Source organism: Myotis daubentonii, chromosome 12 (assembly GCF_963259705.1).
Source record: "Myotis daubentonii chromosome 12, mMyoDau2.1, whole genome shotgun sequence".
NCBI lineage: Eukaryota > Metazoa > Chordata > Mammalia > Chiroptera > Vespertilionidae > Myotis > Myotis daubentonii.
Window position 1 is genome coordinate 36,316,142 of NC_081851.1, and position 16,110 is coordinate 36,332,251.

The following is a 16,110-nucleotide window of genomic DNA, read 5'->3' on the forward strand; positions in this document are numbered from 1 at the left end:
TTCAAACTCTTCCAAAATATTGAAGAGGAGGGAACACTCCTGGACTCCTTTTAGGAGGCCAGCATTACTATGATACCAAAACTAGATAAGGACACTACAACAAAAGAAAACTGCAGGCCAATATCCTTGATAAATAAAAATGCAACAACTTTAACAAAATAGTAGCAAGCAGAATTCAACAGCACATTAAAAGGATCATACACCTGATCAAGTGGGTTTTATCAGTCTTACCTTTCCTTTTCAACATAGTACTGGAAGTCCTAGCCAGATAAATTAGAGAAGAAAAAGAAATAAAATGCAGCTAAATAAAAAAGTAGGAGGTAAAATTGTTTCTGATTACAGATGGTATAATTTTACATATAGAAAATACTAAAGATTTCACCAAAAAAAAGTTAGTAATAATAAATGGAATCAGCAAAGTTGCAGAATACAAAATCAACATACAAAAATCAGTAATTTTTTTTTTTACATTGACAATGTATTTCTCGTAAAAGAAATCAACAAAACAGTCCCATTGACAATATCAGACATAGTGAGATACTTAGGAATAAATGTAATCAAGGAAGCACTGTTATAACACATTGATGAAAAAAATTGAAAAAGACACAAATAAATGGAAAGATATACCATGTTCATGAGTCAGAAGAATTAATATTGTTTAAATGTCCACACTATCCAAAGCAATCTACAGATCCAAAGCTATCCCTGTCAAAATTCCAATGGTCTTTTTCACAGTAGAAAAAAATAATTCTAAAGTTGATATGGAACCACAAAACATCCTGAATAGCCAAAGCAATTCTGATAAAGAACAAAACTGGAGGCATTATTCACAATAGCCCAAACATGGAAACATCGTAAGTGTCCACTGATGGATGGACAGATAAAGGAAATGTGCTGTATAAATACTGTAGAGCATTATTCAGTCGTGAAAAGAAGGAAATCTGTTTTTGGTGATAACATGGATGGATATTGAGGTCATTAGGCTAAGTGAAGTAAGTCAGGTAGAGAAAGTAAAAAACTACATGGTGGCACTTATATGAGAAATCTAAAAAAGCCAAACTCTTAGAAATAGAGAGTAGAATGGCGGTTGCCAGGTCCTGGGAAGTAGGGGAAATGGAGAGATGCTGGTCAAAGGGTACAAACCTCCAACTTTAAGATGAATAAGTTTTGGGGATCTAATATACAGCATGGTCACTATAACTAACAATACTGTATACAGTACTTGAAAGTTAAGAAAGTAGGTTATAAATGTCACCACACACAAAAGTGATAATTATGTAATGGAATAGAGATGGTAAGTAACCTATTGTGGTAATCATTTTGCAATATATATGTGTATCACATTAGCACATTGTCCACCTCAAACTTACATATGCTACATGTCAAAACCATCTCAATAACGCTGGAAGAAAAAAAGCTGAGGGAAGTGTGTAATATAGCAGAGTGTATGAAGTCACAACTGAAAGTACAAACAAAGGTACATGAGGAATGGAGAAAACAGTTTAATACAGAGAAGTTCATTGTCTGAGACTTTGGAAGTCTGAGTTATGATAGATGATAGGGGTGCATTAAAGATGTGATTTGTTGAAAGTTAGAATATAAAACTTTTAATTCCTCTACTTTTCTTCTCTTGTCCCATGTGTGGAATATTTGTACTTATACTCTTAGGTGGGTGATTAGAAGATTCTTTTTAAAAATAATCAATTTTTATTGAATTTATTGGGGTTACATTGATTAATAAAATTATATAGGCTTCATGTGTACAATTCTATAGAACATCATCTGTATGTTGTATTGTGTGTTTACCACCCAAAGCCTCATCTCCATCACTATTTACCCTCTGTTCCCTCTTGTACGTGCCTCACCTCCCTTTCTTTTTGATAATCACCATACTGTTGTGTCTATGAGTTTGTTGTTCTTATTTTTACTTAATCTATTCACCTGTTTCACCCAGCCCCCATTCTCCCTCACCACTGACAGCTAAAAATTGATAAAAGATTGCCACAAAGTTCCACTGATTTCCCCAGCAAAGAGGTGATCTCTCTCCCAGTCTCCCTAAAGTGAAGTTTGCTAGTTGACGAGTCTTCCTGTGCCCACAGAGCTTTCCATAGCTCCTAAGTGATTCATTGTAAAATACTAACGACCAGCAAGGATCCACAGACATTTGAGGAAAATATCCAACTTGAGACCAAAATCTATCAATATGAGAAAACAAATATTAATAATAAATAACTACCCTGGAGACAACAGATAACGTAGAAAACAGAATATGTCGAAAAATGTAATTTGAGTCCTCAAAACTTAAAAATTTGGGTCTTTATGTGAAAATGTTACAAAGATCATCAGAAAGAACTATACAATTCAGTACTAATTAAGAATTCTAGACAAAGGGAGAAAATTATCCAAGCAGTAATACAAGAAAATTCTCCTTATCTGAAGGATGCAAATTTTCAGATTCATGGATAAATTACCCAGTATAATGAACATAGGCAAATTAAATGTTATATTATTGTTTCTTCCTTTGCTGTCATGTTTTGAAACCTTTACATTCAATGGTAAAGAGAAGTAATGCCTAGTGGTGCTTCGGGGCTAGGAAATAAGCATCCATACACTTTTGTGTGCTATTATGAAGTGGCATAGTTTTTCTGGAGGGAAGTTTATTGATTTTGCAACACTTACTATTTGATCTAGGTTTTCTATTTGTAAGAATTTCCCTAATAAGACAATTAAAGACATGCACAATTTTTTTTCTCTGGAGATACTCTTTGCATCATTATTAAGTAGCAAAATATTGAATATAAATGTCCTATGGTAGGCTATGTTTAAATAAACATTTGTTCTTTGAATTGCAATGCAATGTTATAAATGTTTTTATTTGTTGAGAAAGATATTTATAGAATATTTTTTGTGCAAAAGATTACAAATTTTTATTTAGTGTAATTCTTTTCTGGCATACCAATATAAATGCAAATTGCAGATAAATAGAAAATGCAGAGAAGCAAAAAGAGAAATCTTTATATATGCACAGAAAATAGGCCGGGTTGTCATTCACCAAAATAACTGATTATTACTAAGGGGAGATTTTGATAGAAACCCTGTTTTGAAATTGCAGCTCTTTTGCACTTATGATTGGTGAGATTTGAAGGGCAATTGTAGAGTCATCATTTCTTGATCTTGACAGTTATTTTCAGAGCTATTCATTGGGCTTCAGACACAAAACAAGGGCCATAATCCTGCTCCACTGCTTTGTTATATGGGGTGTTATTTTAGCCTAGGTTTCCCTGAGGGAACCTGAGTGGTTGAGATGTGAGTGATCTATGGAACAGGAGTTCAAGGATCAGGAGGAGTGAGAAGAGAAGTTCGTGGAGTAAGTACAATGCTAGTGTAGTTTGGTTCCTTAGTTCTTGGGACTTTCTAAGAAGCCATATGGAATGGATGAGGGGAGGGACACAATGCATTTATCTTGGTCAATGGTTGCCTCACTTCTGGGCTGACTCTCTTGAGTGCGAAGTAGTTCTTGTGGGATTCTACACTGTGGTATTAACAGCACAGCCCCAGGGAAGGAAGCTGGAGGTGTGGAGTGTTAGAGCTGGTTTCAGGTTACAGGACACTTCCAAGCTTCCCAGAACTACTTACTGACGCTAGAGATAGAGTAAGAGCTGAGGTATCTAATGCCTGAAATGTTGTACTAATGCAAAATTGAATGGCAATGTGTAGTAATATTAGATGCCAGCAATGATTAATATCTAAATATTTTTTAGATCTCAGAGGCTTCCACAGTAGAAAGTCAAACAGATTTCTCTCTGATTTTCAGAGGGAAGACAGTAGAGCTTAAAACTTTTAGTGTTTTTTTTGTTTTACTTATCTATTAATTCAAGATTCTTTACTTATATTATCTCATTTAATTCTTGTGGCAGTTCTAAGGTACATTTTGTTAACCTTGTTTTTTTGTTGTTTTTTTAAATAGATGGGAATGTTGGCTAGAGAAGTGAAGACACTGCCCAACATTATAGGATTAATAAGTTTCAGAGCTTAGATTTAAAGACCTGTCTTACTCCAATAAGGTTTTTGTGTGTGTGTTGGTTTTTTGTTATAGCACCCTGTTATTAAAGTCCATGTAATTATGTCCGGTCTCCAACCCTTCTCAATTAGTTTCTGATTCTAAAGGTCACTTGCATATGTTCCTTAAGCCCACTAGAGGTCAGTATTGGGTTGATAAAGACAGGAGCCTTCAGTTTTTGATTCACATTTTAACGCTGAGTCTTATTGCTAGGAAGTTGTAGTTCACAATAAAACTTTATTTAAGTGTATATATATATATGTACATATATATAGTATTAAATTATTAATTATATGTGTATATACGTACATATATAATGCCTCATAGAAACTCTTCAAGAGTTGTAAACTATTAATAGCAACATTTTTAGGATAATAGTTCAGATTAGGTAATTCTTACGGGTTTTTGGGTTTTCTACCTCTTCTAATAGGTAGGAGAACATACAAACCCTGTCTTTTGCAGATAGCCCTCTCTTTTACTGGGCTATATCTTATTCGCTCATAGATTTCCTTTGTTATCTATTGCCTTTATATAGTAACCATTTATCCAAATTTAGTGTATATGTGTCACTGAATCTGGGCTTTGTGGATTCTAAGAATGATAAATGGGTTTCTTAGACTCAAAGAAAGAAGAATCCGTTTGTGATACTGTCATTTGTTTATCTGGCTATCTGGCAGGTTTACTGAACTCTTCTCCATCCCGCTCTCAACTTACTATTCCCATGGTTCCTACTATTTGGAATGATCCCACCATCTAGTCATCAAGGCCAGAATACTTAGAGTTATTCTTATTTCCCTCCTATTTTTTATGCACTACAATCAAATTAGTAAATTCTGGTGCTTCTACCTTTTATATATCTGCTGATGCCTTAATTCAGCAGTTTTCAACCTGTGGGTCGCGACCCCTTTGGCGGTCGAACAACCCTTTCATAGGGGTCGCCTAAGACCATCCTGCATATCAGATATTTACATTATGATTCATAACAGTAGCAACATTACAGTTATGAAGTAGCAACGAAAATAATTTTATGGTTGGGTCACAACATGAGGAACTGGATTTAAAGGGCCAGAAGGTTGAGAACCACTGCCTTAATTCAAGTCCTCATCATTGTTATTGGACTATTATAGTGATCTATATTGATTTTCTTATTTCTAGTCTCTATCTTCTCCCAGTTGAGCACACCTGTGATCCTAGAGGATTTGCCTGAATTGGAAAGCTGATCCTTGCTTTAAAGTAATTCCCTTGCTTGCACTCTTTCATTGTTTCTCCATTGCCTACTAGCTAATGTCGAAACTGCTTTCTGTGACATCTTTATAGTTCTTTATAAACTATGTTCCTATACAAAATTACTTATTCCTTGGGTGGATAATGTTATTATGGCACACATAGTCCTTTCTCATGCTGTTTCCTTTTTCTGGAATGGTCACCCTTTCTACTTAACTACCTTTGGAAAAATTATATTTATGTTTTAAGAGCATGCTACCTGTTCCTCTGTGAAGTCTTACCTGAGACCCCTCCAAGCAGCTCTGATTATGTTCTTTATTCACCCACTGTCTTCTGTATTATTTATATTATACTTATTGTGTAATCTGCTTTCCATAATAGTTTGATGTGAGATTCATGAGTCAGAGACTCGTTTTCTTCCTATATTCAGTGTGTAGTACAATGCCTGGTACCAAGTAGACCTTCAATAGATGTTTGACTGAAAACAGGATTACAGAGAGAAAGCACCATGAATTAGGGCAGTGAGAGGAGGCTGTCTAAAGTCAGAATAATTTAGTTGGGTTTTGAAGGAAAGGGTAGAGTCAGGCAGAAAGAGGTCATTCAGTAGAGGCACAGAAGTGGAAATATACCTAGTATATTATGAGGTAGAGTCTGATTCAAGTGGAAGATTCATGTTGGAGAAATACATTGGAAAATTAGGTTCAACTTCCATTATGTGGAGTCTAAGTGACGGATGTGGAGTTTGGATTGTACTTGTTTAACACCCCCCTGCCCCAGTCTTTCCCATGTTTACTTGGTGTGATGAATGATGTGAGTTAGGAAGAGCCTGGCCTGGCCGTAGTAGGCAGGGGAATTATAATGAGAAGGTGATGAGTTCCATTTTAAGTATGTGGGAATGGAGGTGATGGTAGAGCACCCAGTAATAACAGGAAGCTGGAGATGTGCTGTTTGATCTTGGGAGAGTGGAAAGAGTGGTAAGAGAAGAGGGATTGAGGAACAAACCCTGCTTAATTTCTATATATTAGGAAACCAGAGAAGAGTGTATATGAGGGAACCTTAAGGAAGAGGTGGTTAAATGTGTAAAAATTTTCAAGAAAATAATGAACAACTAAGAAAAAGAAAACACCTAAATGTTTTCTAAGGTCTGACTGCTACTTGTGTGCTTCGTATCCTCCTGCCTCCGCTTCATCCCACGTGGCAGAAGACAGCTGCTCCTTTGGCTCATGATTATAAAGGTTGTCTCGAGGGACAGAATATATGGTCCTGGGGATATAGCCTAGCAGCGGTTCTCAACCTGTGGGTCGTGACCCCTTTGGGGGTCGAACGACCCTTTCACAGGGATCGCCCAAGACCATTGTAAATAAAACACATATATAATTACATATTGTTTTTGTGATTAATCACTATGCTTTAATTATGTTCAATTTGTAACAATGAAATTGGGGGTCACCACAACATGAGGAACTGTATTACAGGGTCATGGCATTAGGAAGGTTGAGAACCACTGGCTTAGAGTGTTAGGAGAGAGCTCTGAAGGGTATTTACTGTCCCCCCCAACCCCGCCAAGGGGTGTATGTATTTTAAGATATATGTATGTATTTATACGTCGATATCTATATTTACTCTTCTCCACTCTTGCCAGTCCCATACTTACATTCTGAATAGCTGGTAATTTTCATTTGCAGCCATAATGGGTAACATCTGAGGATTTATTTCATTGCTTACCTGTGATGCGGTGTTTCTAACCTGACCAGTTCATGCTTAGCAGCTCTGCCCTGACTGCTCTTTTTACACACCAGAGAAGCCTTGATGATGCTAACAGAGACCCCAGGTTCGATGGAGCTTTGGAATAGTAGTTGAAATGCTTTCATTTCCAACATAGGGTTTGTTATCTTAATTTGTGTTCTTCCAAATTGATGTGAAAACCAGATACATAGCATCTAAAAAGAACAGGTCATAGGAGATTTAAAATTAAGTGTGGCTTCTCTTGATTACTTTTGATACACTGGTACTATTTTATTGATTGTGATAGAAAAATAATTAACTTAGGATTCAATAAAATGAGACCAACTTAAGAAAAAAGTGTTTGGTATTGCTGTACTGAAGGAGAGGATGGAGTTAGGGGACAAGTGGCCACTCTCTAGTTGAGGGCTTGCTTTTCAAAGTATAAAAGCTTTAGGAAGTTCTCCCTTCCTTTGTGCCTCCCCAGAGTTCTTGATCCCTTTTTGTGTGGTTCGCATTAAAATTAAGGGGGAAGAATTTACTTTTGAGAGGAAAAGAAAGAATATTGTATCCGTATCTAATTTTAATGCTTGAAAGATATGTATGTTTTATGTACAAACCTAAATTAAGTGTTTTTGAATGCCTTTTCTACCTCAGTTTGTTACCATTTTTATGTAAGTCAAAGCAAAATATCAATGAGTACTATGTAGAGAAACAAGTTTGTCCATTGATTCAAATCTCTGGAATGTAGATTCTTTTCATTTTCTTGGCAGAAACTAGCTCACATAGTTCAAGTTTTTCTCTGTCCTATTAACCAGTGCTTGGACTAACATCTTATACTTAATATTTCTCTTGAATTCCTTAATCTCATTCAGAACATTTGGAAACTGATTTTTTTCCTGAACTAATATCCATTTTTCATTGAGGAGAAATATCATATATTGATTAAGGTATATATATTCTGTCAAAATTCTCAAGCTTTATATTTTAGGATGATATTAATTATTATTAATAAAAGGAAACTTCCATTATGAAATACTTTCGGAATATGCTGGGTTAAATCAAGGAAGTTTTCTAAAAATGAACTTCTCCCTATTTTTATTTTGTTAATAAACATTATATGTCTATAAGAAGGCTACATGATATGCAGTGTTTCCCATTTATTTGATCACAGAACCCCCTTTTTTGGGGGAAACATGTTGCCATGCTTTGAGGGACTATTGGAATAGTGGGAAGATCACTGATGTGGAATTTAGAAGATCACACTTTGAGATTCTGATTTATTGCTAACTAGACCCCATCAAATTCTTTGTCTTCTGGCCTCAGTCTCCTGAGTGGGGACTGCGGTCACTTCCAGCTCGAATGCCGTCTGGTTTAATACTTCTTGTGTTGACCCTGGAAAGTGACGCTGCCCACCTCTTTGTATCTATTGAAATCACACCATCATTTGAGTCTATTTTATTAGGTTGAGGGGATTACACTTCCTTTTCTCGAAGAGTTCAGAAGAAAATCTTTAAAACTTTGTTTTCCACAGATTAAGGTCATGAAATCCTGTTGGATTAGTTAGTTCAAATCACTCTATTAAGATATTTTATTTCTAATCAGGAGAATTGTGTTGATCTCTTACATCCACACAACTGCTTTTAAGAGTCCCCTGAGCTCTCCCCACCACAAGGTTTCAGCATGCCATTTATCTTGCACTATTCTCTTGGCTACTTAGAGGAAAATGGGTAGATTTCATTTTTGTGATGATTTAGTGGGTATATTTGAAAAGTATGATGATAATACTGTAATGACTGATTATCTACCCCCCCCCCCCCCCCGCCCGTGGAAACTGGGAAAATGAATCAAGAGGTGTAACTTCAGGGTTAAAAATGTATACATTACTTTGTTTGGGTTTATTTCTGCGACTAAAACTTCATGCATTAAGATATTTTGTTATGTTTTCTTTATGATACCAATTTGTTGAAAATGAGTTTTTTGAATGCTTAATTGCTTTTTTAAAACTTAATGTGTGTGTGCATGTCTCTGTCCTAGGCCCAGCAACAAAGAAACCTGGATAACATCGTCTTGCAACCACCCAGAATAGGTAGCAAGAGAAAAGCTAAGAAAGATGCATATACAATTTTTGATACGGAGATAGAAAGCACTAGCCCCAAGTCTGAGCAGGATTCAGGAATTCTGGATGTTGAAGATGAAGAAGATGAAGAAGAGGTAACTAACATTTGAACTGGGGATGTGAGACTGTTGTTAGGTTTAAATACAGTATGTTTGAGATGTGATGGAGAATCTATTCAGCTTTTGTGATATTTTGGAATTTAATACTATTTTAAATACAAATAAGCTCCAATTTAAGGAAATGAAGATGCACTAAGATATCTTAGATTTTAATTCTTTAGATTTTTAAATGCACTTGTCCATTCTTTATGTTTCAGGGTGTTTTTTTTTTTTATTGTACACTGACTGGGTAGGCACTACATTAAGGGAAGAGTAGAGTTTACCTGACCCGGAGAAAGAGATCTAGGTGGCCTCCACTGAAACTAGAAAAGGGTCTTTGGAGACCAATAACAGATGATATAAAAGTGGGGTATGAACACAGGATTCAGATTGAAATTATAAAGTTGAGAATACATTTCTGGAGGAAATAAATGTATGAGCTATTATAGAGAATCTGGGAATTTTGTGACATATCCATAACCTCTTAGATTAGATCTGTGTCACTTTCAGGTAAAGAATAAGATTAAGTGGCTTACCTAGTACATATTTTTATATCCTTCTTTGTTGTTGGAAGTGTGTTTAATGTGTTTTTAAAAATAAAACTTCCATGACGTGAGATTTCCTGTTAAAATGTTTTTGTAAATACTTATTTGTATAATGGGATTAGTTTCTCTGTGAGTCTGGTGGTTGTAGCATGGTCATTGGAGTCAGACAAACCCTGGCTCTATCATTTTATTTTTTAAAAATTAGCAAAAAATCCCATTCATTTACTTTTAAAATGTTCAGTGACATGTGCAAGGAACCATTTACTCCTATACTCAGTTAATCCATTTGCCTTTAAGTACTTGTCTCCTTTTAATTGTTTTATTTCTCCACATAAAACTGGGCTCACTGCCTTGTCCCCTTCCTTGTCCTTTGCTATACCCTTACTAATCTCCTTCGCTCCTCTTCCCCCAAAATTTGTCTAACTTCATAATCTTAGGTAATTGTTTAATCTGTTGGCACTTTATAGTGTTTCATCTATCAAGTCAAGATACTATTCTCTGCCCCCATAGGTTTGCACAAGTGCCTGTCATAAAAGCTGGTTTATGTAAATGTTAGTTTATTCCCTATTTTCATTACTCTTCCTTCCTCACTTCTATTAAGTATCACTAATGTCAGTATCCCTGTCCTTATTCTTCTTCTTCTTTCATGTCAAAAATCTAATAGCCACCATTTAAACTGTTAGGGCTGAAAAACAAATAACCAAGTTAATTATGTGTCTAAAACATTAACATTTACATTTGATTGAATGTCTGAGAGACTATCATATGTGTAAAGTATTATACTTTTAATATAGTTGTCATTATTGAGAGGACATTATTGAGAGTGAATAATTGCATTTAAAATTTATACTTTATCAGGATATGTTTAGTGTATAAATGAGGTACATTAATAGTTAACAATGTGTGAAAATTTTATCATAATCCCTATTGTACTTGGGTAACAAGAACTTTTAGTAGCTCTAAGAAATAGAGCTAAGAAAAGAACCAGATAGTTGCCTAATACCCATGGAAATAGAAAGGGGCAGAGAAGACTTGATATCCTGAATATTTTCTAGTATTCTCCTTGTTTGGAATGACTGGCACTGTAGGAGGTAGATCTACCTTGGAGACCAGACTGTCAGGTATTAGGCTCATCACTGATGACAAGTTACAATAGTAGTACAATAAAGAATCAGTTTCAAGAAACAAATCAACAAGTGACAAGTGCTGGAGAGGATGTGGAGAAAAAGGAACACTTGTGCACTGCTGGTGGGAATGCAGACTGGTGCAGCCACTATGGAAGACAGTATGGAGCTTCCTTAAAAAACTGAAAATGGAACTCCCATTTGACCCTGTGATCCCACTTCTAGGAATATATCCCAAGAAGCCAGAAACACCAATCAGAAAGGATATATGCACCCCTATGTTCATAGCAGCACAATTCACCATAGCTAAGATCTGGAAACAGCCTAAGTGCCCATCAGTAGATGAATGGATTAGAAAACTGTGGTACATCTACATGATGGAATACTATGCTGCTGTAAAAAGGAAGGAACTCTTACCATTTGCAACGTCATGGATGGAACTGGAGAGCATTATGCTAAGTGAAATAAGCCAGTCAATGAAGGAAAAATACCACATGATCTCACTCATTCATGGACAATAGAGACCATTATAAACTTTTGAACAATAATAGATACAGAGGCAGAGCTGCCTCAAACAGATTGTCAAACTGCAGCGGGAAGGCCGGGGAGGGTTGTGGGGCAGGAGGTAGGGGGGTAAGAGATCAACTAAAGGACTTGTATGCATGCATATAAGCATAACCAATGGACATAAGACACTGGGTGATAGGGGAGGCTAGGGGACTGTCTAGGGCGGGGGGATAAAAGGGATACATATGTAATACCCTTTGTAATACTTTAAGCAATAAAAAAAAAAAACAGTTAATGCCTTTTATTTACATTTTGGGTACCTGTCAAGGAAATTAAATTAAATCAGGCACTATGCCTTAAGGAAACAGAAGTTAGACATAGTCTATGCTCTGGGGTAATACACACCCCAAAAAGATGCTTAGATGATAAGTTAAAAGATTGAAATATATACACAGTTCTCATATATCACTGAGAACCTTCTGGAAAAGAGCCATGCTTTATCACTAACTCACTGAATATTCTGAGCACGTCCCTTTTAATTTTTGTGCCATATTTATTCTTCATTTTATCTTCTGAGGTCCAGAGAAGATGAAGATGGTGGGACTAGTAAAGTGTGTTGGTGTTCCTCATAAAGGAAGTATTAGAAGAATGTGCTTGGAAGTTAACTTCTTAAAATGCTCCCAAATCCCAAATCAAACAGAATTCACATTAGAAATTTGCTGATTGAGCTCTTAAAACAAGAATTCAGCCCTGCACTGTCATCTAATGGCATCCTATCTCTAAAAAAATGTCTACTTTATATTTATTTACTTCTCAGTTTGAATCTTCTTCAAGAGCACATTCTTAATCTCAAACCTCATGTAGAGAATTATTTATTTAGATGTCTCCAAACTGGTTTCTTGGCATAGTTCTTGCATGGTGTGAATAAATTCTTCAGATAAGGTCTTTCGTGACCCACTGTGACGTTCTGACCTTCATTCTTGTCATTCTTCAACAGACCTCATTGAGAGCAGCGTAAATAGTTTTAGAAATATTTTGACTTTTAAACTGTGGCATAGAATCCTGTAGGGCAGATGTTCTTAGTCTACTTGGGGTAATATATTAGTTTGAGAGTTTGATAAAAATATATGGAGTCTTTCCCCAGTAAGACGTACATATATTCATTTACAAAGAATTCTGCGTGGAATTTCAGGGGATTCATGAAACTCATATTGCCCCTAAGGCCAAAGTTAAGAACCTATATTGCAGGGCACTACTTCTTGAACTTTGATGTGCATAGGATCACCTCCTATTAAAATGCAGATTCTTATTCTTCAGGTTGTGGGTGAGATTCAGAATCTCCATTTTTAATAAGCTCCCAGGTGAGGAGGTGCTTCTGGTCTCAGAGCTCACTTTGAGTGGCAGTTGTATAGAGGACCACAAAGAAGCATTTTTAATGCATAAAGAAAACAAACCCATGGTTTGGGTTTCCTACTGATTCTTCATGAATATGGCTTAAAGTTTGCCAACAATGAATGTACTACTTGAGGAGAAAGTTATATTTCAGTAATCGGTTACTTATAACAGATTACCATTATTGTTTTTGAGATTTTGATTTAACTTACTTTAGATATTTTTTATTCTCTGAAGAACTTTTTACCATTTCTTACACGTTGAATGGAAGTATACTTAAATCATTCTTTAAGTCAAATGATATTTTTAGGTTATTTACTATGTCTTTAGCTTGATGATACTTAATAATGTTACCAATGTTGTTAATAGGAATGGGTTTCTTGCGATATCCCAAGAAAAGAAATTTCCTGAGACTCACATGGAAGGATGTGATATTGTAGAAAGCTTTATTACTGTGGAATCAAACCCCTGAGTTTCCAAGCTTTCATTTTCTGAGTCCCAAGAAAAGTTCCATTTTGCCTTTAACAGGGCTAAAATCAGAGCCAGTGTCCTGAATTTCCATTCCATATTTGCACGCTTCAGCTAGCATCAGGCTGGTTTAGCTTGTGTTCCCAACTGCAGCCCATTAGTTCATTGCTTGTAGGGTCCACATGGCTGTGGACCATACAGACGAATGCAAGGAAGTAGGAACAAGAGAGCCAGGAGCAACAAGAGTGCCAAGAGAGCATGGGCTCCTTTGTTTAGGGGATTATGTATTCTCAAATTTTCGCACACTTGCAGTGGCCATGCCCATTCTGGCCAATGATCTCTGTTCGTAGGTGACTGACAGGTATTTTCCTTATGCCACCCTAATCTCACAGTGAATATGTTTCCCCTTTTTTCAGTTCCTTACCCCAGCGTTTTGCAGGAAGTAGGCCAGTGGTTCCCTGGGGAGTGTGAAATTGCAGCTTCCTGGTGAGGTTGCCCAAAAGACATGCCTATAATGTCTGGCCTTCCCTTTGCTTCTTTCCTATATTAACTAGAGGCCTGGTGCACAAAATTCATGCATAGCAGGGTGGGGGGTGTGACCCTCAGCCCAGCCTGCACCCTCTCCAATCTGGGACCCCTTGGGGGATGTCCAACTGCGGGTTTAGGCCCAATCCTGGCAGTCGGACATCCCTCTCACAATCCGGGACTGCTGGCTCCTAACTGCTCCCCTGCCAGATTGATTGACACCTAACTGCTCTCCTGCTGGCCTGATCGCCCCCAACTGCCCTCCCCTGCTGGCCTGATCTCGCCCCCAACTGCCCTCCCCTGCCGGCCTGATGGCCCCCAACTCCCCTCCCCTGCAGTCCTGATCTTGCCCCCAACTGCCCTCCCCTGCCCACTTGATCACCCCCAACTGCCCTCCCCTGCTGGCCTGATCTCGCCCCCAACTGCCCTCCCCTGCCGGCCTGATGGCCCCCAACTCCCCTCCCCTGCAGTCCTGATCTTGCCCCCAACTGCCCTCCCCTGCAGTCCTGATCTCACCCCTAACTGCCCTCCCCTGCTGGCCTGATCTCGCCCCCAACTGCCCTCCCCTGCCAGCCTGATGGCCCCCAACTGCCCTCCCCTGCCAGCCATCTTGTGACGGCGTTTCAGTGGCCATCTTGTGACGGCGTTGTGCAAGGGCATCGCATGATGCCACCTAGGCTTTTATTATATAGGACACCTAGATAATCACTATGGTATCAATAGGAGACCATAGAATGAAATGGTAGGAAATCCCAAATATCTAGAATATAACTTTGCACAAGGTTAGCATGTAGTTAATATATTGTTAATTTGAAATCAAGTTTATGTCAGAGAAGGAAAAAACTAGGAACTGTGGATGAAGTTACAGTAGTAAATTGTCATTTTGGATGAAAAACCATCTCACATGTTGAACCATCTCACATTTGAAAGAGTCAGTCTCTTGATTGCTGATAAGTGTTGCAGAAAAAGTATTACCCAATAAAACTATCTGTTTTATGTTTGTCTAAGTTAATGAAGGGTCGCCTTAATTAAGGTAAGGGTTTTTTAATTTTTTCATCTGATATAATAAAGTTGTACTATATAAACTGCTGATATTTGACCATTTTGATTCATGACTTAATTCAATTGATTTTTAATGGAAATATATATGATTTCAGGAATTTAGTTTGAATCTCTATGTCATCCTGTGGTATATGCAGATGTAATTGCTCTTCTGTAAATGTCTAGATAGGACTTAAAATATTTTAGAAGTAGCAAATACTTTAGATTGAGAGTGTATTTATGGATCTAGATTCATCAAGAATGTTATTTTTGAGATATTTTAAGGTAAAATACAAAGAACCCCATAAGGTGATTTGTAAGAAGAAGGATGTAATACCTACTGAGGGTAGGGTTATTGTGAGGATTGACTGGAATAATGTGTATAAAGCTCTTTTCACTGTACTTGGGACACACAATATCTATAATAAGAAAAGAGTAATATGCTAATTAGACCAGATGTCCTTCCGGAGGGAAGCCTGGGTCCCAGGTGCCAGAGGGAAACTGGTGCCGGCAGCCAGGGGAAGGAAGGCCTACTCTTGCACGAATTTCATGCATCAGGCCTCTAGTTATATAATAACTAGTTAGGCATTATGTCTGTGTGCTGTGTTTGGAGAATAAAGTTTATAAAACTTGATACAGGTTTCGATAATGTATATTTGTATGGACTTATAAACACCATCTTCTGTAAACAAAACAAAAAATACTGAAATTAAGCAGTATTGAGTAAGAAATAGTTTGAAAAAGCAGGGCCTATAATTTCTTCTTTGTTTTTAGGTTCCTTCAGAGCTTCTGCATTATTACAACATGGCATTGTAACACACCTAAGGCACTTTTTTTTTTTTTTGAGATAGAGATGATTTTTTTTAAATTTTTTATTTTTTTATTGCTTAAAGTATTACAAAGTGTATTACATATGTCTCATTTTTTTCCTCTGACCTTGACAATCCCCTGGCCTCCCCTACCCCCCAGTGTCTTATGTCCATTGGTTATGCTTATATGCATGCATACAAGTCCTTTGGTTGATCTCATACCCCCCCCCCCCCGCCCTTCTGCCCCCCTACCCTCCCCGGCCTTCCCACTGCAGTTTGACAGTCTGTTTGAGGCAGCTCTGCCTCTGTATCTATTATTGTTCAAAAGTTTATAATGGTCTCTATTATCCATGAATGAGTGAGATCATGTGGTATTTTTCCTTCATTGACTGGCTTATTTCACTTAGCATAATGCTCTCCAGTTCCATCCATGACGTTGCAAATGGTAAGAGTTCCTTCTTTTTTACAGCAGCATA

At 37.2% G+C, this 16,110-nt stretch overlaps 1 protein-coding gene across 5 annotated transcripts in view; it reads left to right on the top strand.

Annotated features, from left to right (window-relative positions):
- Positions 1-16,110, top strand: part of EXOC6B (exocyst complex component 6B) — a 555,911-nt gene that overhangs the window by 222,242 nt on the left and 317,559 nt on the right. For 4 of the 5 annotated variants that reach the window (XM_059659432.1, XM_059659431.1, XM_059659434.1 and 1 more), the window contains one exon: positions 9,044-9,220. The exons of the other annotated variant lie outside the window; for it this stretch is intronic. In XM_059659432.1, the coding sequence (XP_059515415.1) occupies positions 9,044-9,220 (177 nt within the window). The remainder of the gene's footprint in view (positions 1-9,043; positions 9,221-16,110) is intronic. 5 annotated transcript variants of the gene reach the window in all.